General features: G+C 38.6%; 3 protein-coding genes and 1 long non-coding RNA gene across 4 annotated transcripts; 2 read left to right on the forward strand and 2 right to left on the reverse strand.

The window, feature by feature from the left end:
- Window positions 1–2,525: 2,525 nt before the first annotated feature.
- Window positions 2,526–4,805, reverse strand: LOC146471022 (uncharacterized). Its single transcript, XM_085121351.1, has 2 exons — window positions 4,019–4,805; window positions 2,526–2,953 (listed from the first exon to the last, which is right to left on the reverse strand). Exons 1-2 carry the CDS (start codon window positions 4,803–4,805, stop codon window positions 2,526–2,528), a joined length of 1,215 nt encoding a protein of 404 aa, XP_084977477.1.
- A 2,347-nt stretch (window positions 4,806–7,152) lies between these two features.
- Window positions 7,153–12,020, forward strand: LOC146471023 (uncharacterized). Its single transcript, XM_085121293.1, has 2 exons — window positions 7,153–8,086; window positions 9,347–12,020. The coding sequence occupies exons 1-2, from the start codon at window positions 7,300–7,302 to the stop codon at window positions 9,367–9,369; spliced, it is 810 nt and encodes a 269-aa protein (XP_084977419.1). The 5' UTR covers window positions 7,153–7,299; the 3' UTR covers window positions 9,370–12,020.
- Window positions 7,999–9,335, forward strand: LOC146471024 (uncharacterized; the record flags this gene model as incomplete). Its single annotated transcript, XM_085121344.1, has 1 exon — window positions 7,999–9,335. A coding segment is annotated over exon 1 (1,188 nt), but the record flags the coding sequence as incomplete, so codon positions are not given.
- Window positions 12,021–12,594: 574 nt separating the features above from the next.
- Window positions 12,595–15,562, reverse strand: LOC146471025 (uncharacterized). The gene is made up of 4 exons (XR_014866901.1): window positions 15,452–15,562; window positions 14,247–14,308; window positions 14,082–14,123; window positions 12,595–12,976 (listed from the first exon to the last, which is right to left on the reverse strand). It is a non-coding gene; the product is annotated as an uncharacterized LOC146471025 (long non-coding RNA).
- Between the last annotated feature and the right edge of the window lie 4,869 nt (window positions 15,563–20,431).

Here is a 20,431-nt window from a genome sequence, read left to right on the forward strand (position 1 = left end):
GAGACGCGCAGAATGTATGCACAGTAACAAAAGTAGGCACCGTCCTTAACGTCTTAAGTAATAAGACAAAAGGTTTGAATAAACCCAGAAGTCTCACTAACTCTCTATAGTTTGTTTATGGACTACGGTTAACCTGACGATCACACTAGACATGCTGTGTGAAGTGTTTGCTGAAGATCCCGAATGATTTTATCAAAAAGGAGACTATTCCGTGTGATATTAGCCTTTATGAAAAACTGGATCAATGTATAATGCAATTCCGGGGATTTGAGCCATTATACCATGCCCGAGAAATAGTGAGCATTAAATTGCCCTCTGGTTGTTCTTGCAATGCGAAATCAGCAAGATCTAGGAACAGTTCTAATAAAACAATTATTCCACTCACGCTTCTTGGAGATGAGTTGTTTATAGCCAAGTCAGCGCTACGCGCCTCATTGGCTACCCATCCTCTCATATCCAACGCGCGCTCGTAAAATCATTTTTAATCATAACACGCCCGATATAGAACAGAAAGCTACCTTCTGGGGTGCTTTTCATTTAGCCCAAATTTTGGTTCATCGCGGTTTAAATGCAAATGGAAACCCGAGAATAAGGGCCTCTTCATATGAGCCCCGGTAACCGGGCTGGCCAGGTAGGCGGGACGAATTTTGTCTTGTGTTCAGATATGGGAAATTTAATCCCGGTTACCGAGATGAAAAATGCCCAACAGGCACGCAAAATACCCGTGGAACCGCGTTCCGACTTGTCAGCGACCATTCAAGCCATGCGCGGTTTGAAATGTTTCGTCACGGGCAGTCCCGGTATCCGGGCTAAAGTGATCATATAGGAAAAATTTCCAGCTCGGTTACCGACGTCTCGGTCACAAAAACCGAGATCTCGGTAACCCGGCCAGCCCGCCTTCTCATATGAACACATCGAAATTTTTGTAAAGAAAAGAATGGCGAGGTAAGATCTCGGAAACCGAGCCAGCCCGGTCGACCGGGTTCAAATGAAGAGACCTTAAAACGGCGGAAATTCCCGCTGAACAAACGGAAGCTTTTCAGAGGAAGAGTTGTCAATTGTAGGTGCGGGCAAATTATTCCAACATTCCTGCAAAGTAATTGAAATGTTACCAGTTCTATTTCCGAGACTGAAAAGACTTGAAGGAGTTACCAGCTTCGTTTATTTATTATCGACTTCCTTATTTTTTTAGTGGGCACAACTCAATACTAGGTAACAAAAAATATTCACAACTTAATATACATACGTTGTCACTACGAGAAGGCGTAAAGAAACCTTAAGGCTCCTCGATCAAGAGTGTGGTTATACAAAGAGTTCCTGTAATTTGTGTTCAAAACACCGCAGCCGAGAAAGCTGCTTTTTATACATACACGCACTATACTGTCAATAACTAAAATATGCTCAATTAAGATAATGATATGCGATTAATATTGTTTCTTTATCTGAAAACTATACAAACAGTATATCAGTTGTAACTGTTAAAGTTTATATACGTGTATACGCGTACGCATTTACAGTTACGCCATAAAGAAAGCTAAGCTTAAAATTATAAGAAAAGCACCCCTGGACTTTCACTGATCATCTTAGAGGGAATGAAGTAGCCTTTTCAGAAATTTCGTCGCAGAAGATAAGAAAAATCACTGGCAAGGGAGCGATCCACAGAAGAGTCTTTTATCCCTCTTTATCTCCTCCTTTTTTCACCAGAGGTTCGTTACTGCCCTCCCCCCCCCCCCCTCCCCCCTTCGGAATATATGGAATAAGAATCATCTATAGTACGCCTAAGATTGCTTCCTTTAGCGCCCGCAAATGAAAACATGACGTCATATGTCCTGAAAATTACGTCATGATTGCTTTCTTTACAACCACCAAATTAAAACAAATAAAGAAATGTAAAAATTAACGACGGTAAACAACTTTTCACAAAAAAAGTTTAAAAAAAACTCAAGACTCGGAAAAACATGTCGTTAAAGCAATGTTCCCAGGGAGACTCCCTGTTACGTGAACTAGTAGATGTCATACCGAATATATGTAGTTTTCAGATAAATTTTAGGAGAATGTTTGGAGGTGTTTGCTGCTCAAAATCAGCGTGGGCACCTTGTGCCTCCCATTGCAAGCCGAATAGGGTACGATAAAACGTAGTTATAAGAATTACCCATTTTTATCGTTTATCCTGGGGCAAACCAGTCAAATAAGACAAATTTACAACAAGCTAAAAGAAAACGATTCATAACCCACAAAAGATGGAAATTGGTTTTCCAGTTCCCACCGTAAAATTTAGGTGTTAGTCGAGTCACGTTGGCTGAAAATCGCTTTCTTCTCAAAGTTCGATTACAAAAATGATTCTCGTTGCAAACTAAAAGGCAAGATATTTACTCTGCATTTTTGAATTTTAGGCACATTTAATGCGGTGCTCACTCCTGATGACCCAACCAAGCTCAAGGAATTCTAACATGAGGGGAAAATCTAAATTGTATTTAGAGGCGATTTAACAGGAGGGACAGCAGGATAAACAGCTCGATGCGTCACTACAAAAATAACTGTGTGGCTGAGGTTTTATTATAGGTGATACTTGTAATGTCTTGCCTTGAAAAAAATGAACATTCATAGTTATTGCTAAAGTTAACAGCATCACAAAAGGGATTTTCTGAACACCACGAAATGCAAGAAAATGATTTTGATGAGAAAAAAAAATTTCCTGTGAGAGAAGCATTAATGTATGTGGTTAAGAAGGGGTTTTTTCCCCCGCTCTCGAGTATAATTAAATATGATTGTCCAGTAAAACTGTTCTTCTCGGGTACTTCGAGCGTCAGAGAGTCGGTGTTGCTGTAAAAGCTGCAAGATGATCCCTTGAATGGTGGCGCTAATTCACTGTATACAAAGGAGGTGCACTTCTCATCTTGGCGACAAAACACCAGACACGCGGAGATGTCTGCGTTTTGAATATAAATGTAACCTGCCAAAAGAGAATTCAGGTTTTAGTAAATTGAAGTGTGTAACTCATTTTTGTAAAACGGGAAAAGTAATATATAAAACACAAGAAGGTGTGTTTCCTTAGATATCCAAACACTGAGAAGTAGGTTGAAAAAATGAGGGGCAGCCAAGGTTTTTTTAAACGACTTCGAGGTGTTTGGATATCTCATGATTCACTATTTCGAGTGTTTGATATGGCCTCTCAAGTGATCAACAGTTCTTGGAGAAATTCAACTTTAAGAAATTCGAGTTTAAGAAAGTAAAAGTAAAGGTCGTGGTCTGAGAACAGTAACTGCAACCCGCTATATGATAAATAATTTTTGTACATTTTCAAATCACTCGAGAAGGAAGACAGGTTTCATTCTAAGTAAACGACCTTATGAAAATTCTTCTTCAAGACTTATGAAGTAGAAAACCAAGAACAAATGAAACTTCAACTCTTGATCATGAGTAAGCGGGGTTTAACAGGCGGGTTATCATCATCACCCAATCGCAATGAAGAAGTTCGCGGGTCTTACAGCATCAGATTTACCAACACTAGCTGTGCATGCATACATGACTCCTCTCGATAGCGAATTGTGGGCATTTAACACGAATCACAATTCCATCTTGCGCGCTTATTTTGGCAAATGGAGAGTTTGTTTGTTCACCAGATACTAAGATACTATACGCGAAGGGAATCCGATGATGTCTCATCTAAGCCAGATTCCCTACGGCAAGTCTTTTTTTTTTTTCTTTTTTTTTTTAAAGAGAAGATGAACACTTCATCGGGTAAATCACAAACGACATAGAAGTCTCTTACCAAATTTCACAAAAAAAATGTAATATCAATGTTACCGAATCTGTCAATTTATAGCTAAAAAGAGGATTATAGAAACTCAATTTTTGAGCTTTTCGAGCACCAAATAGTCCCTTTTAGCTAAGAACGGTTGTAAACTAAGCATTATGTAGAGAAATAACTCAGAGCCGTTCGAGTACCACGTCTTCGTGTGCTGACTGAGAGTTATTTTTTTTAATTAAACACTACTTTATACCAAAGCAGAAATACCTTCTTCTGCGAATTCCACACCTTTAGCCTGGATTTGAAAGTGAGGCTCACAAGAATGGACCCTTCCTTTGTTTCGCAGAGCTTGACAGTAGATTTGTGAAACATTGCTTAATTTTTCTCTTATTGCATTGTAGTTGCCAGGGGGTAATTCCTGAATAAACGGATCCGTAAACAAAAGGTCGATTGGAGAAAGAGAATACAACATAGGCACTGGGTTCTGCTTAGAAGATGCGGCCCAGGTCATGGCGTCTCCGTTGCTAGGTGGAGTTGATCCCATTGTGTATGTGATGGTCTCAACAGATTTTGCAAAATTTGATGCGGCCTCGCTTTGTTCTTTATCCAAAGAAAATCCTCCTCCAATACTGAATAGCCCCGAGTAGCTTGCCTGGGCCTCAACGCTAATTTTGCTTTTCTTTAAGGATTCATATGTCTTCTGGCTCATTTTGTGGTGTTGGATAAACTTTGCTCCGAAGGTCACCCCAGTGAAAAAATGAGTGCCGTAATAGTCAATAAATTTCATGACAGTTTCATTACTGACGCTTGGCTCAGCGAGTGTTTTTGCCCAGAAAACAAAACCAGGATCAAATGGTGGCGGATTCGTAAAATCAACCATGCTGTAATAATTTTGACACTCTGCACTTGACAAAACGAACAAGGATTCGCCAGATGACATGGCAGCCTGATCTTTTTGATAGCGAGCACTGGCAGAAAACTCAAATCCCCAACCACCGCCTGCAGGAAGAGAGTGCACGGCATTAGTGGCGGGGTGATGTAGAATTTGTGCCATTGGGTTGACACTTATAGTTGTGCAGAAGTTTGTGTTGTTAGGTTGACTTTTATTTCAGTTTGATATGTTTTTGCAGACCCGTCTTTTAGTTAATAAGTTGAGATTGTACACTTTTGGCCCGCTCGAATGACCACCATCTTTTTATCTTGGTGTCCGATGGCGAGCTTAACTTGCCAAAAGTAGAAAACTATCGGATAATTAATCTGAACTGAGGAAGTCATATTATTTTGTAGTGAGGCTCACTGATAAATTTGCAGTGAACTAATTCTTGTCCCAACAAGCGATGGAAAAATCAAGTTGAAACAAACGAGATATCCTAGTAGTATCAATTCAGCTATATGTTGTGCACCCTTTTGTGTTTGTTTTAATTTGCCTGCTTGTTTTATGCTACCTTTCTTTGATGCCAAAATTAACATCATATCCGGGGGGGGGGGGGGGTACTTGGGTTCAGTTTTGCTGGGTATGTGCCGCTGGCCTCTCTTTTTTTGTGGCCAGCTATAGACCCCATCTTAGTCAATTTTTGGGAAAATGTAATTTTCGCGATCCCAACTAAGTCACTTTCTATTTATTTATTTTTTTCTTACCCCAAAAATCCGAAAATGTGCCACCCCATTCTAGTAACTCTACGGAAAATGCAACCCCATTCTAGTCAATCCAGTCGTGAAAAAAGGGACCCCATCCAGCGGCTCATCCCCATTAACCTCTTATGAGGGAGTACCCCCCCCCCCCCCCCCCGGGATCATATCATTACATAATATTTTAGATTTCTTCCCCGAAGTAATAGCGAGTTTACGCAACAGGACGGCTGATGTGGTGGGATGGCAAATTGTCCTTGTGTGACCAACGTGACGGCCAAGTATTCATGACGGCTAGATTGTAACATTCCTACCGCTCGTGGTTTTCAGGTTGTCACAGATGAGAGAACACCAGTTTCAGTCGCAAATCGCCCAAAATGTGAAGGTACTAAAATGTCATGTTGGTCACACAACGATACTTCCCTCAGCCGTCCTGTTGCGTAAGCTCACTAATACCAGCATTTCTACTGCAGTGAAGAATATCATGACGCAATTTCTCAAGAGTTTCCTTGGAACTGTACGCCAAAACGAGGAGAGAACTGAACTTTAATTTCAAGCATTACGTGACTAGCGTCAACCAGGAGCCCATGAGCTCCTCTGTCAACAAGATAGCAAGGATTATATTTGTTCCGTCGCGAAGTACAGCGTGTTGCGTGACACTGGGATTGATAATAACGCAACCAATTTTCGGTCTCCTGTTAGGTGACATTGCTGAACTTCAAAATAGTCTAACATATTTTCGGGAGCCGCAAAACTTTAGGTAAGACAATTGTAATTGTTAAGGAAAACGGAACTTAGGAGCCAGAATACCATTTTTGATTTCTACCCAAAAAGTATTTTTCCGAACTGTTGTGAAACTTTCGCAAATATGAAGCAGTAAATATTTCGAATGAAGCGACCTAATTTGCCCTCTGCTTCATCGAACGCAAATCCCCGACGAACTAAAGAATTTAGCCGCTAGTTTAACAATATGTTAGGGTGTAGAGGGGGAAGGGAAGGGATTAGAGGCGGGGACCAAAGGTCATATGATTTTTCGTCCAATTTTTTCATATAAGATATTGGCAATGTATTTTTAAGTATACCATTAAAAGCGAGGTCTTGTAATAATTAGGCGTTGTTGTGGGCCTGCAACCGTAACTGTGACTTTATTCCTCGCGAAGCGAGGGCCGAAGGCCCGAGCGTAGCGAGGTTAATAAATTTGTCGGGCCGAGCCGGCCCGAGTGGAGCTAAGCCGCGCGAATTCGAGCGAAAAATATATTTATATATATGTATGTTTGTATATTTAGTTGAAGGTGTCCGCAATGACGTCAGACTGTCTGGCGTCGTCTGAAAAAAATTTGCATACATCGGAAAAAATATGCGTGCATGATCAAATTTCAACTGCAATGTTCATCAATATTCACTGATGCAGAACTATCTCTCCAGAATCTTTTCCCTTTCTTCCAGAAATCTTTTTTTGTGAAAGATTGCATTGAAGAAATTACACGTTTTGTGGCCGCGGTAAAATAATTTTCCGTGGGAAATAAATTCATCGAACACGACAGCGCTTCACGCCCGTTGTGCATTTCATCGCGTCAGAAATAGATTTTTAACCGCAAACTAGCCCGTGGAACTACGAAAAGACCATGCTCATCAAAATAGTTGCTATGTTCAGAAACCTTTTAATCTCCTCATTTGATGCTACAATACGAAAGAGGGCTTTCCACCCAGCCCCAGCTTCGCGAGGTTTTGCGAGTCACGTATTTCTAGTATATATGTATGTAGGTATGTATTTATCATGGGTTACGTAACCTCATTTTTGGGTGTTTGTGACACTTTGTCACAATGCTTCATTAGCGGGGCGTCGGGTATATATATGCTGAGGCCTCGATTTGTATTCATTCGAGTCATACGACCGCACTCAGTTCGCCCTCTAAATTATGTCTGACACCGAAAACGTCGATGAACCAAATGTCGAGGTTCCTCGTGGCGACGCTTCGCAGCAGATTTCTACTCCGCCTTCTACGTCTGAGCAGTCTACTGATTTAGCCTCGACGTTCGCTCTCTTTAAAGATTATTTTGACAAGAAGTTGACCGCGTTAAAGAGAGACATCCAGGAAGATTCCTTAAGCAACAGCGACTCTATTGCTAAGAAGCTGAAAGAAGAGTCCAAAATTTCCTTCAAGTTTGAAGGGAACAAAAAGCAGTTCTACTTCAATTCTGGCCTTGCGGAGAAGGTTCAATCGGCTTCCACCGCTCTAGGTAAAAGGAAACTTGAAGTCGTTCGCAGTTGCCTAGAAGAATTGGATTCTGACATCAAGAAACGCAACAAGCTTATCAGATTGGCAGATAAATCCGCCGCTGGTTGGGATTTGGTTAACGAGTATCTATCTGACGAATTGGCTAGTGGATCGGAGGACGAGAAGCGTATTCGGCGTGCAGAGCAGAGAGCCCTTCGCAAACGTAAAGATCGTCAACAGCAGAAAGGGAAGTCCGCAGTCAAGCAAAGCCAACCTTCTGCCACCACCACTTCATTTGCTGGCCAGCGTCTTTTCAACTTTGCTTCCACTTCTCGTGCCTATACGTCTGTTAGCAAAGCAAAGCCTGGTGATATTTGTTTCGCCTGCGGTCAGCAAGGTCATTGGAGGTCCGAGTGCCGTGGTAACTCTCAACCAAGATCTTCAAGTTCCAGCCAGACGAATTCTGGTTTCTCCTCAAACGCTGGAGGTAAATGAAAGTTTTCCCAAGAACTTGGCGTTTAAGTTAAGTATTCATATATCTTGTTATAATGGATCTTTCCAATTTAGAATTTTTAAGAGAGATTGATTCTAGTTCATTAGTCGATTTCGATTACGATCGCAATCTATTTGAATACGAACAGAATTCTGTATTGCCTGTACTCAAGGGCAGACTTAAGGCTAAGCTTGATTATTGGTATACCATTGGCGCTAATAACTTTGTTACTGATACTATTAAGTTCGGATATCGCATCCCTTTTATTAGTACCCCTTGCAGGGCGTTTTTGAATAACAATAAGTCAGCTTCGGATAATGCGTCTTTTGTCGAGTCGGCTATATCTGAATTAGTTGGTAATCACTCGGTTGTTGAGGTACCTTTTGTCCCACATGTTGTTAACCCGCTCTCTGTGTCAATCCAATCGTCAGGCAAGAAAAGGCTTATTCTTGATTTGAGACATGTCAACCAGTCTATTTGGAAGCAAAAGTTCAAGTGCGAAGATTGGAGGGTCTTGTTATCATATGTCAACAAGGGTGATTTCCTTTTCAGTTTTGATCTTAAGTCTGGCTATCACCATTTTGATATTTTCCCAGATCATCAGACATTTTTAGGATTTTCCTGGGTTTTTTCTGGTACTGTCAAATATTTTTGTTTTACAGTTCTACCTTTTGGGCTTAGTTCGGCCCCGTACATTTTTACCAAATGCCTCAGGCCGCTTGTTAAGTTTTGGAGGCTTAGTGGCATTAAGATAGTTGTGTTTCTCGATGACGGGTGTGGTAAGGGTGAATCTATGCAAATTACTAAAGAGCACTCGTTTTTTGTTCAGACATCGTTGAGTAATGCAGGGTTTGTTGCGAATTCCAGTAAATCACTTTGGGAGCCTACGCAGTCGCTTGTCTGGTTGGGTCTGAACTGGAATCTTTTTTCTGGTTCGTTTTCTATTATCGACAGGCGTATTTCCAATTTCATTGCCCTTATAGAGAAATTCCTTCTATCTGCCCCGTATGTTACTGCTCGGGATTGTGCCTCGATCGCAGGCCACGTTATGTCAATGTCACCGGTATTGGGTAATTTGACTCGTCTTAAGACCCGGTTTTTGTACAAGGTTATAGAATCCAGATCTTCATGGGATTCCCGGTTCAATGACGGGCATCATAACGATTGTCTTTCAGAAATATTTTTCTGGAAAAACAATATTGTTAGTCTTAATCCTAGAGCTATAGTGCCTTACCAGGCGCCTTTTTTGCTTAGTTTTTCAGACGCTAGTAACGTAGCCTGTGGCGCGTTCCTTGTTGGTACTGAGGAAGTATGTCATCGTATGTGGAGTCCATGTGAGGCTAAAAAGAGCTCTACATGGAGAGAGCTTAAAGCTGTACATTTTGCTTTAACGTCGTTCAAGGATTCGGTTCAGGGCAAGTCAGTTAAATGGCACTCTGACAATCAAGGGGCTGTTCGTATAGTTGAGATAGGGAGTCCTTACGCAGAATTGCATTCTATCGCGCTTGAGATTTTTGATTTCTGTCGGATTTTTCATGTTCAGTTTGTCCCTCAATGGGTTCCCAGAGAGCTTAATGTTTGTGCTGATGAGATTAGCAACATTATCGATTTCGACGATTGGTATACTACCCAGTGGTTTTTTGCCCATTTAGATCTAGTATGGGGCCCCCATACTGTTGATAGATTTGCTAATGCATCCAATGCCCATCTCCCTAGATTTAATTCTAGGTTTCGTGTACCGGGCACAGAGGCTGTTGATGCTTTTTCAGTTTCGTGGACAGCAGAGAATAATTGGCTCGTTCCGCCGGTTCATTGTATCACAAGGGTTATCCAACATCTCCTTGCATGCCGCGCCTATGGGACTTTAGTGGTCCCTTACTGGCCGTCTAATGCTTTTTGGCCATTTCTTTTTGCAAGCCCACTCCAGCATCAACCATACGTTGTTGAGTCCATTTACTTTCCAGATCCCTCGGGGATATTTGCCCTTGGCTGTTATAAGGATTCGCTTATTGGCTCTCATAAGTTTAACAGTGCAGTTCTAGCTGTCAGATTTGACGCTAGCTGTTACGTTTCTTATTCTTAGGCATGGTGCCTTTATGCCGAGTGGCTTCTGATTGCAGTGATTTTGTTCTCACTGGTCAACGACTATCCTTAGGAGCTCAGAGAGTTTTTGTTAGCTTGTTTCATGACTGTGTTTCGAATGAAACTAGTTTGCCGAGTGGCTTGTTTTCTACTTCATTGATTCAATTGTCGCCGAGTGGCGTTTGTGCAGAGTTGTACAGAACTTTTATATTGCAAGTTATATTTATTTATTTTTGCAATGTTATCGTTGTTCTCACAGATTTTGTCAGAGGGGCTTTGCAGCCTAGTTTTCAACATGTGGAAGACAGTCGCCTTAAGACATTAAGTCAGGATCTCCCTGAAGTGCTGCTAAAGAGCAAAAGTGCTAACACCGCCAAGAAATATGAAAGAGGTTTCAATTCATGGAGGAAGTGGGCTTCTCAGTTCAAAGAGATTAAAATTTTTCCCGCTTCTAGTATTTATGTTTCTTTGTTTTTTCTTAGTCTGATTTATGAATCGGTTTCTTGTAGTATTATTGATGAAGTTCACTACGGGCTTAAGTGGTTTCATGATTTAGCGGGCCAACCCGACCCATGTAATTCACCTTTTGTTTCTCAATTAATAGAATCTGCCAAAAGGCTTCTCAGTGTTCCAGTCAAAAAGAAAGAACCAGTAACGCCTGAGGTTATTCAGCGCTTGGTTGCACATTATGGCTCTGCTTCCGCTAGTTTGTCTGATTTACGTTTGCTCATTTTGTGTGTTTTGGGTTACGCGGGGTTTTTCCGCTTTAACGAGTTAGTTCAATTGCGCAGGTGTGATTTTCTATTTGAAGATTCCTTCATGAGAATTTTTGTTCAACGTAGCAAGACGGACATTTATAGAGATGGGGCTTGGGTGGTCATTGCTAAAACTCTTAAGCCTACTTGTCCTGTAACGTTAACTCTTCGTTATTTTGCAGTAGCTGCATTTTTGGAAGACAGTGAAGATTATATTTTCCGTCCTCTTACTTTTCGCAGCAGTTATGGATCTTACAGTTTTCGCGGCTCTGCTCCATTGTCGTATTCCAGGGCGCGCGAGATAGTGCTTTCTGCTTTTGAGGCCGTTGGCCTTTCCAAACTAGATTATGGTCTTCATAGCCTTAGAGCGGGAGGCGCCTCTGCTGCAGCAAATGCCCAGATTTCTGATCGTTTGTTTAAGAGACACGGTCGTTGGAAGTCAGATAAAGCTAAGGATGGCTACATAAAGGATAATATTCTTGCTTTATTGTCAGTTTCTTTGTCATTGGGTATTTAATTTATTTCCCGTTCTTTTAGTTCGCCTCGTACACGGCTCGTGTTGACACACCCTATAAGTGGTTGCTTATTACATGATAAATGTTTTATATTCGGTTGAGCGGGTGAGCGAATTAGAATATAAATGTATTTATCATGGGTTACGTAACCTCATTTTTGGGTGTTTGTGACACTTTGTCACAATGCTTCATTAGCGGGGCGTCGGGTATATATATGCTGAGGCCTCGATTTGTATTCATTCGAGTCATACGACCGCACTCAGTTCGCCCTCTAAATTAAATACCCAATGACTATATTTTATCAAGTGGTTTATTTTTCAAGTCTTGGCTTGTCATGTTTTGCTTTTGCATTATTCTAGCTTATGCTTTGATTGTTATATTAGTGCTATACAGTTGCAATTTTGTTTTTCTTATATTTTGCGCCATATTGTTTATGAATATACTGTTTGTAATTCAGTTGATATTGAAGACATAATAAAGAGGGTCGTACACGGCTCGTGTTGACACACCCTATAAGTGGTTGCTTATTACATGATAAATGTTTTATATTCGGTTGAGCGGGTGAGCGAATTAGAATATAATTGTATATATATTTAGTTGAAGGTGTCCGCAATGTTGCCTAGCAACGGTGAAAAACAAAGTATGAAAGACGTCAGACTGTCTGGCGTCGTCTGAAAAAAATTTGCATACATTGCAAAAAAAGTGCGTGCATGATCAAATTTCAACTGCAATGTTCATCAATATTCACTGGATACAGAACTATCTCTCCAGAATCTTTTCCCTTTCTTTTAGAAATCTTTTTTTGTGAAAGATTGCATTGAAGAAATTACACGTTTTGTGGCCGCGGTAAAATAATTTTCCGTGGGAAATAAATTCATCAAACACGACAGCGCTGCACCTCGTTGTACATTTCATCGCGTCAGAAATAGATTTTTAACCGCAAACTAGCCTGTGGAACTACGAAAAGACCATGTTCATCAAAATAGTTGCTATGTTCAGAAACCTTTTAATCTCCTCATTTGATGCTACAACACGAAAGAGGGCTTTCCACCCAGCCCCAGCTTCGCGAGGTTTTGCGAGTCACGTATTTCTAGTCTATTTTCTGAAAAAAGTGTCTGTCAATCGACACTAACAGACCACATCAAATTTCTCTCAGATAAATTTCTGAAAAGTCCTGAAGTTTCGGAGCGTTTGCTCAAATGTTAAAACAGTCGTTCAGGTTTACATATCAATGTCGGACATTTTTGCAACATTGAAGCTTCCTTGTCTCTGAAAAGAGCGTGGCTACCCTAATTTTTTTTCTGAATTTCAATAGCCCTTGCTAAGATCCTCTTTTCCCGCATAGCGATGGCCACACTAAAATACCTTTGAATTAGTAGGAACCGTCCCAAGAAACCCTAGCTGGTCGTATTACCCAAGATGTGCCGTCCTTAAACTCACCTGGACTGCGAATAATAGGTAATAAGTGCAGTCGCGGTTGCTACTATTACAGCTATAACAACGCACAGCTTCCAATTCCCTTTAACGTACACCTACATGACAAAGAAAAAAGTAAAGGTTCGATATTACAAAGTAAGGCTCTTGCTAAATGCTAGTTGTAGGTCTATGATCTACTTGTCAAGGTACTAGCTAACAGTAATGGATAAAACAAAACGCTGTGGTGGATGGATGGAATGATCCATTTAATTCTCTGCCTTGGACTCGGGTATCAGATTTTTGTCATTACTAAACACATTTTTCATATAATTAAGGTGGCTCAAGCTGATACAGCAATAATTGCAACAAACAAGTACCTATCTTTTCATTTTGAAGACTTTTTCGAGCTCACTAAGTGTAGTCGAACTAGAGGCAATCCTGACTACAAACTTTATGTAAAAACAGCCATTCGTAACTATTATAAGTACTCCTTCTTTGTATGCATTGTTTAAAATAAGTGGAACAAGTTACCCAAGGATGTTGTACACGCTAGTTCAATAATTCTATTCCGAAACAGACTTAAGATGTACATGTACACTACTGAATGATTGTAAAGAGTTTTAGTTTTAAATGTTTGTGATTTTTTTTCGATATTAGAATGTTTATTTGGGGGAAATAAAGGGGAAGGGTTAACCTCACGATCTTCCCTTTCAGGAAATGTTTTATTTATTAGTTGATTTTCAAAAGAAAATATTATGTTATGTTATGTTGTGTTATGTTTACAAGTCATGGTCGACCATAGCAACAATATAACCTGTTTAAAAACACCGATAACTTTTAGTGGTTATAACTAAAAAATGAGCTCGGTGACACCATTTTTTATGTGTAAAAAACATTGCAGGGAGGGGTTCTGAGCCGCCTTAAATGTTCGAAAGATTAAGCTAAAGTTAAGTCAAGGCAAATAATCTTACTGCTTTCCTTCCTAGAAATAAATAAGTTCTTACGCCTCTCTCGTGCAAATTTCTCGCGTGCATCTATAACTCGATATACGCACGATAAGCGTAAACTAGTCCTTAATTACCGCTAAACAATCCCCTCTGCAAGGATACCTCGCTAATTCCTTTCTTAATTTAAATCGAATAGCATTTACTGAAAACATTTTGTCTCAAACATGCGCGTGAATTGTGGAGAGCAGTAGACAACTGATCATAATATATTTACCTTAACCCGATCTTTCCGACTTTGTCCACCAGCATGGCTGACCTGTAAACCGAAAGAAGACGACTCAGAAATATTCAGAAAAATGAACCAGTTGGAGAAAATTATTCCCAAAGAACATCGCACAAAAAAAATACAGTTTAAAAAATCAAGAAGAATTATACATACCTCTCCACTGGTTTCAGGAGTACTAATGTTTGAATTTCTCATCTTGTAATGGAAGATATTTTCTAAAGGAAAACGAAGTAAGACTGAAACTTGTTGCCTTACGGAATTGTATGCAATTTGAATTCATTCATTTGTTTTCACAAGAGTTAAACCATTAACTGATATCCCGAACCTTTTTCTATGTAATGGTACTCAAAAGTGATTAAAAAAAAAAAGCTATCCTATAACGTTTTGAAATTAGTTCGCGGCGAGAAATAATCTATATCAAATCGTATGTAATGAGTGATTTTGTGGACGTGTCTTGGCGATTGAAAGAGTAATAATGCAATGTTAAGTCCATGAATTCCCTTACGTTGGTAGTGTTGATTGATTTATATGCTTGAGACTGATCAGATTATATTGGTTTGTTTGTGTTAAAAAGAATATCTTCAGCTCGTAGCAATGGAACTAAAGTTCAATTTCGAACATAAGGAACAACAGGAGAACATGTGAGCTGGCGATCTATTATGTTAGGAAACTCGACGAAACACAGCTTTCATCTTGAACACAACGTTTAATGGCCATTTGCTTGCTTTGAGTTTAAGCTAACAATGAGCTTCTAACTAAAGAACTTCTTATACACAACATTATTATCTTGTGTCCTCGGTTTCATTAAACCGTGGAGGATACCTTCTTTTGAACAAAGAAATTAAAAATAAAACCTTACTGGATGCTCAAGAAGTTGTTTGCAAGTCCCTTATGATCTTCATGCATTGTTGTACACGACTTTTCTAATGATCCCAAAATAATTCATCACTATATCAAAAGCGAAAAACCTCACAACAACAGCTTACTTTTCAATTAACATGCCAATTCAAACATTTGTAAAGTAATGAGAACGATGTTAAGACTAACATTCTTTGTTTGGAATCTGTTCGTATTTATGACATTGTTTGTCTGGAACTAAAATGAAACAACTGAAAAAGAACGCTTTAACATTAAAGGCACCTAATTAATCTAGTATTCTCATTCCACATTTTCTTATTAGTGCATGTATTTTTTATATGGCCAAGAAGCCGGAGAGTTTTTAATTTAGAAAAAGTAGTTGGAAATGTATAAACTGTTAATCTAATCTTATAGCCCCTATTGTATATCTTTGATTAATGAATGCTTAAAAACTAGACCAGCACGAAAGATTTCAAAAGTAAAAGGTGTTAGTTGTTTACCTTTTGGGAAAGTTTCTGAACGCCTCTATCGTCCGAGCCAATGCAACTCTTTCCAGATGGTCTTCAAATAATCAGTGCTAAATCCTGATTAACGTGTTTTACTCATCTGCTGTGTTAAAAAAAAAAAAAAAAAAAAAAGATGACCAGTTGTTTCCGGAAACACTTCTTTCGGCGAACAAAAGGCAAACAGTCACGGCCAATAGGATCTTACATGATGCGGAAGTCTACTGCGTTCAAACACGCAAACTATAGTAGCATAGTAGTAAAATATAACAATTATCTTTAATATAACAAACTGAAAATCATTGCATAACAGTGGTGGAGACCATGTTTTTTCTGTCATTTCACAAGCAAATGTTTAAAAAATAGAACCTTTATAATTTTTTTTTTTTTTAATAAATTCGCCTTAGTTAAAGTTATCACGAAAATTATGCTCGTAAGAAATACATTGGATATATCTAGTTAGGAAATAAAAACTCTCAGTATGTGTAATGAGATGCAAGGTGATTGATCAGTATAATTTGAATACGCAGCTACTGAAACATGTTGAGGCATGAATTGTTATTAATTAGCTTGTTTTTGAGTTCAAAGAATTTGAGACATTATCGAATTTGCTAAATTAATCCAAACTTTCCCAAAATAGTATCGTTTGCTGATTCTGGAAAAAAGTGAAATACAAACATCATGATATATTTTGGGTCCGCTAAGCAACTCAAAATGGCGTAATTATTGCTTTAATGAGTCCACCGAACTGCATGCTTGTTGTAAGAAAACAACGCGGCATTCCAAAAATCTCTTTTATATGAGGCAATTTGAGCTGTTGCCGATGAACGCGGGATACACTCGAAAGCAAGTATTAAATTCATCTTCCTTAACTACTGTATGATATGTTGACTTTGAAGAACAAAGCGGCCAAAAAAAGGACTCAAAATCAAATGAAGGGCTCTTGTTTCAAATTCGACTTCATGTTGAAAACCATAGGTTTTAAACATCCGGAGACGAATGGTATTTGAAATTCAAAACGTAATAAGGGCGATATCAAACCGTCTTTCTTTCGTTCAGCTCAAATATAACACTTACTGCAGAATAAAGAATACCGTGCTTTCCTTTCCATAACAGTTAACATGAAATAGAATGTTTAGCTAGAGCTTGTGAGTACATAGTCAACTGGTGGTAGTTTATAGGACACAACACTGGAAAATTTCCCCTCTGATACAGAGAACCACATCTAGAGGATGTTAAAGGTGTTTAACAATCCTTGTGATACATCGCTTAACATAAACGCGTTTTTATTGTGTGTGGAAATTTGTAAGGTTTTTGCATCTGCCATTCGTGTAAGTGTGACATTTTTTCGGGCTTTTAGTTGAACATGGTTAAAGAGAAGTGTTTTTTAGTTTTCAGAATATTTAGAAACGTGCTAGGAAAGACAAACTGGGGAAGCAATGGTTATTAAACATATTCTATTCAGTGTTGAATGCGGAAAATTGAACTGTAGATATGTCTGTTGTTTACTTCTTGGACAACGTACACGTCAAAACACATACACTCGATTGCAAAAACGTTGCCGCCTAAAAGCATAAACCGTGAACGATGAGACCCAATGGCTTTATGGGTATAAGTGTACTAAATTTATTTGTATAATATTCTATTCTCATGCGACGGTTGATGGCCAAAATTAGTTGCACGTGGTGAATGATGGCAACTTTCAAAGCAAGTTGGCCAACAAGGGCCAATTTGAGTGATATACAATTCGCTATTCGCCTAACAGGCAATGAACTTAAGCAGTTATTCGGAAGAATTAACTCAGCACTGTATTTTTTATTGCAAAGAATGAGAATGGTGATTATTGATTACGGAAATGAGGTTATTGTTTAAACACTACCCACAGATCCGTTGGGTCTCATCGTTCACGGTTTATGCTTTTTTGGTGTCAACGTTTTTGCAATCGAGTGTATATTCTCCAACGAACGTTCTTCGACAAAGTGCAATTTTTTTCAAAGATCTTCTATGGTCACGTATAGAGTCGTACCACTGGTTAATGTTTCTTACGCTATCACGCTGATAAAATGATAAGTTGCTTCCGGGAACAACTCAGCGAACAAAAGACAACTGAACAGGCCAATGCTGTCTTTAAACGAGACCTCATATTTGCACGCTAAATAATTTTATCAATTCGTTTTAGAAAATTAAAATTACGAAAGTTATGAGCGTAAGAAATACATTGGATTTATTTAGTCAGGGAAATTCTTTAGTATGTTAAAGGTGACGCTTGCGTGGTGGATTGCAAGATAATTGTTCAGCATAATTGCATCTCAGTACTGAAACATGTCGAGGCATGTTTCGTTATTAATTAGTTTGTTTTTGAGTTCAAAGGATATTAGACGTCATGGAAATTGCTAAATTAATCCAAAGTATCTTAAAATAGAACTTTTTGTATGCTTATCCCGGAAAAAAGTGAAAGACAAACAAAATATACCATCGTCTACTATTAGGGTTATTTCTTTTATATTTAAAAAGTTCCGGCCAAAGTACATGCATATATGTGTAAAGAGAATTCACGTTGTTTGTGTAATGCCATGTGCTCTGTAATGGCTGCTAGTAATGAACTGTTCTGTTCGCTCTTCTCTTTATTTCTCGCTCTCACCCTAAACCAGTCAAATTGCCTTCAATCGACTGAAGTCCTTATGTTTCGAATTTGGCCCACGTCAGAGACAAGAATTAATGACCTAAAAGTTTATTGTTACAAAATTAATATGTTTAACGTGACAACCTGATCCGGAGAATTGTAAAGGTATTTACTTTATATTCATTCTGATATATTCCTAAACAAAAAATGCATTATTTGGAGTGAAGTGTGTTAAGACATGTCTGGTCACGGTTAGTGATCAGCTAAGTGTTTTGTTTTATAGTTTAAACGATTTTACACCTCACAGCAAATACTAAATTAAAGCGACTATAAATATCATGCTTGTTTGGTGCATTTGCTAGTCCCGGAAATAGTAAAAATATATATACATCATATACCATCGTCCGTTATAAGAGTTATTTGTTACATATTTTGCGTCAGTTTTATAATAAATAAAAGTGACGTTTTGGCGTTAAAGAGCTCGCTTAATTACATGTATGGTGTAAAGGAAAAATGCTTAAGTCCAAACATCTGTTTCGATTGCTTTGAGTTTGAGCTAACAATTAGCTTCTAACTAAAGAACTTCTTAAACACAACATTATTATTTTGTGTCTTCGGTTTCATTAAACCGCGGAAGATACCTTCTTTTAAACAAAGAAATTAAAAATAAAACCTTACTGGATGCTCAAGAAGTTGTTTGCAAGTCCCTTATGATCTTCATGCATTGTTGTACACGACTTTTCTAATGATCCCAAAATAATTAATCACTATCACAAACGAGACCCTCACAACAACAGCTTACTTTTTGATTAACATGCTAATTCAAACATTTGTGAAGTAATGAAAACAATGTTAAGATTAATATTCTTTGTTTGGAATCTGTCCGTATTTATAGCATTTTTTGCCTGGAACTGAAATGAAACAACTGATAAAGAACACTATAAAATTCGAGGTACCTAGTTGAATTGGTATTCACATTCAACATTTTCTTATTAGTGCATGTATTTTTTATATGGCCAAGAAGCCGGAGTTTCTTATTTAGCAAAAGTAGTTGACAACGTATAAACTGTTAATCTAATCTTATAACCCCTATTTAATATCTTTGATTAATGAATGCTTCAAAACTAGACCAGCACGAAAGATTTCAAAAGTAAAAGGTGTTAGGTTTTTACCTTTTGGGAAGGTTTCTGAACGCCTCTATCGTCCGAGCCAATGCAACTGTAGTTCCAGATGGACTTCAAATAATCAGTGCTAAATCCTGATTAACGTGTTTTACTCATCTGCTATGATAAAAAAAAAAGATAACTAATTGTTTCTGGAAACAATTGTTTCACTAGTGAACAAAAGGCAGACAGTCACAGCCAATACGAGCTTCAAACAAGATTACGTATTTAAATTCAAGCTAAAAGTAAAGTTAGGGAATATTTGAAACTTAATTTATTCCGTACAGAATTCAGGGATTCACTGTCTTGTAATTGGTAAGTTGCTTCCATTTAAAAAAAAAAAAAAACCGTTTGATGCTGTTTTGGTAGGGGAACTGAAAACGGGTGAGTTTGTCTCTTAATCATTAGAGTTGATAAAGTAGCTTAGATTCGAGAGCTGACTTTTCGAGTTTATTAAGTAGGAGAGGAGGGGGGAGGGATATGGCGGTATACATATATGCAGTATAGATCGGGTGTCCATGATGCCTCACAAGCGATTCAGTCGTTTGGGTAGCCGTTTTAGTCGGAGAATGGGTGTATACCGGTATTTTAATAGCGTCAGTATGACGTATGGATTTCATGTTCAGGTCTTAGGATAAACATTGATTCCATTTTAGTTTTAAAAACGGGCAAGATTTGTGAGCTGATGGCACACCATGCCTCCCCCCCCCCCCCCCCCCCCCGGTGGCTGTACATGATGCGGAAAGCTTAACTCCGTACGTTCAAACAAACAAAACTATTTTTGATATAAACTACTGAGAAACATTTTATAACAGTGGTAGAGCCCATGTTCATCTTTCATTTCTTTGAGAAAATTAAAGTTACAACGAAAATTATGATCGTAAGAAATACATTGGATATTTTTAGAAAGGAAAATTCTCAGTATATTTAAGCTGACGCTTGTGTGAGGGAATTTAGTGCAGAATAAAGAAAATTGAGTATGGGCTTTCGTTTTCATAACAATTATGAGTACATAATCATATGGTGGTAGTATATAAGACACAACACAGGCAAACTTCACCTTTGATACAGAGAATCACTTCTAGAGAATTTTAAAGGTGTTCAACAATCCGTGTGATACATCGCTTAACACCAACGCGTTTTTTTGTGTGGGAATCTGTAAGGTTTCGCAACTGCCACTCGTGTAAGTGT

This window comes from Pavona decussata, unplaced genomic scaffold (genome assembly GCF_977016875.1).
Source record: "Pavona decussata unplaced genomic scaffold, jaPavDecu1.1 SCAFFOLD_107, whole genome shotgun sequence".
In the NCBI taxonomy this organism is placed as follows: domain Eukaryota; kingdom Metazoa; phylum Cnidaria; class Anthozoa; order Scleractinia; family Agariciidae; genus Pavona; species Pavona decussata.

Coding starts and splice junctions, on each gene's coding strand:
- LOC146471023 (XM_085121293.1), top strand. CDS start 7,300: ATGTCTGACACCGAAAACGTCGATGAACCAAATGTCGAGGTTCCTCGT. Junction 8,087..9,346: donor TTTCTCCTCAAACGCTGGAG/GTAAATGAAAGT, acceptor TTTTTTGCTTAG/TTTTTCAGACGCTAGTAACG.
- LOC146471022 (XM_085121351.1), bottom strand. CDS start 4,805: ATGGCACAAATTCTACATCACCCCGCCACTAATGCCGTGCACTCTCTT. Junction 2,954..4,018: donor TGTGGAATTCGCAGAAGAAG/GTATTTCTGCTT, acceptor CTCTTTTGGCAG/GTTACATTTATATTCAAAAC.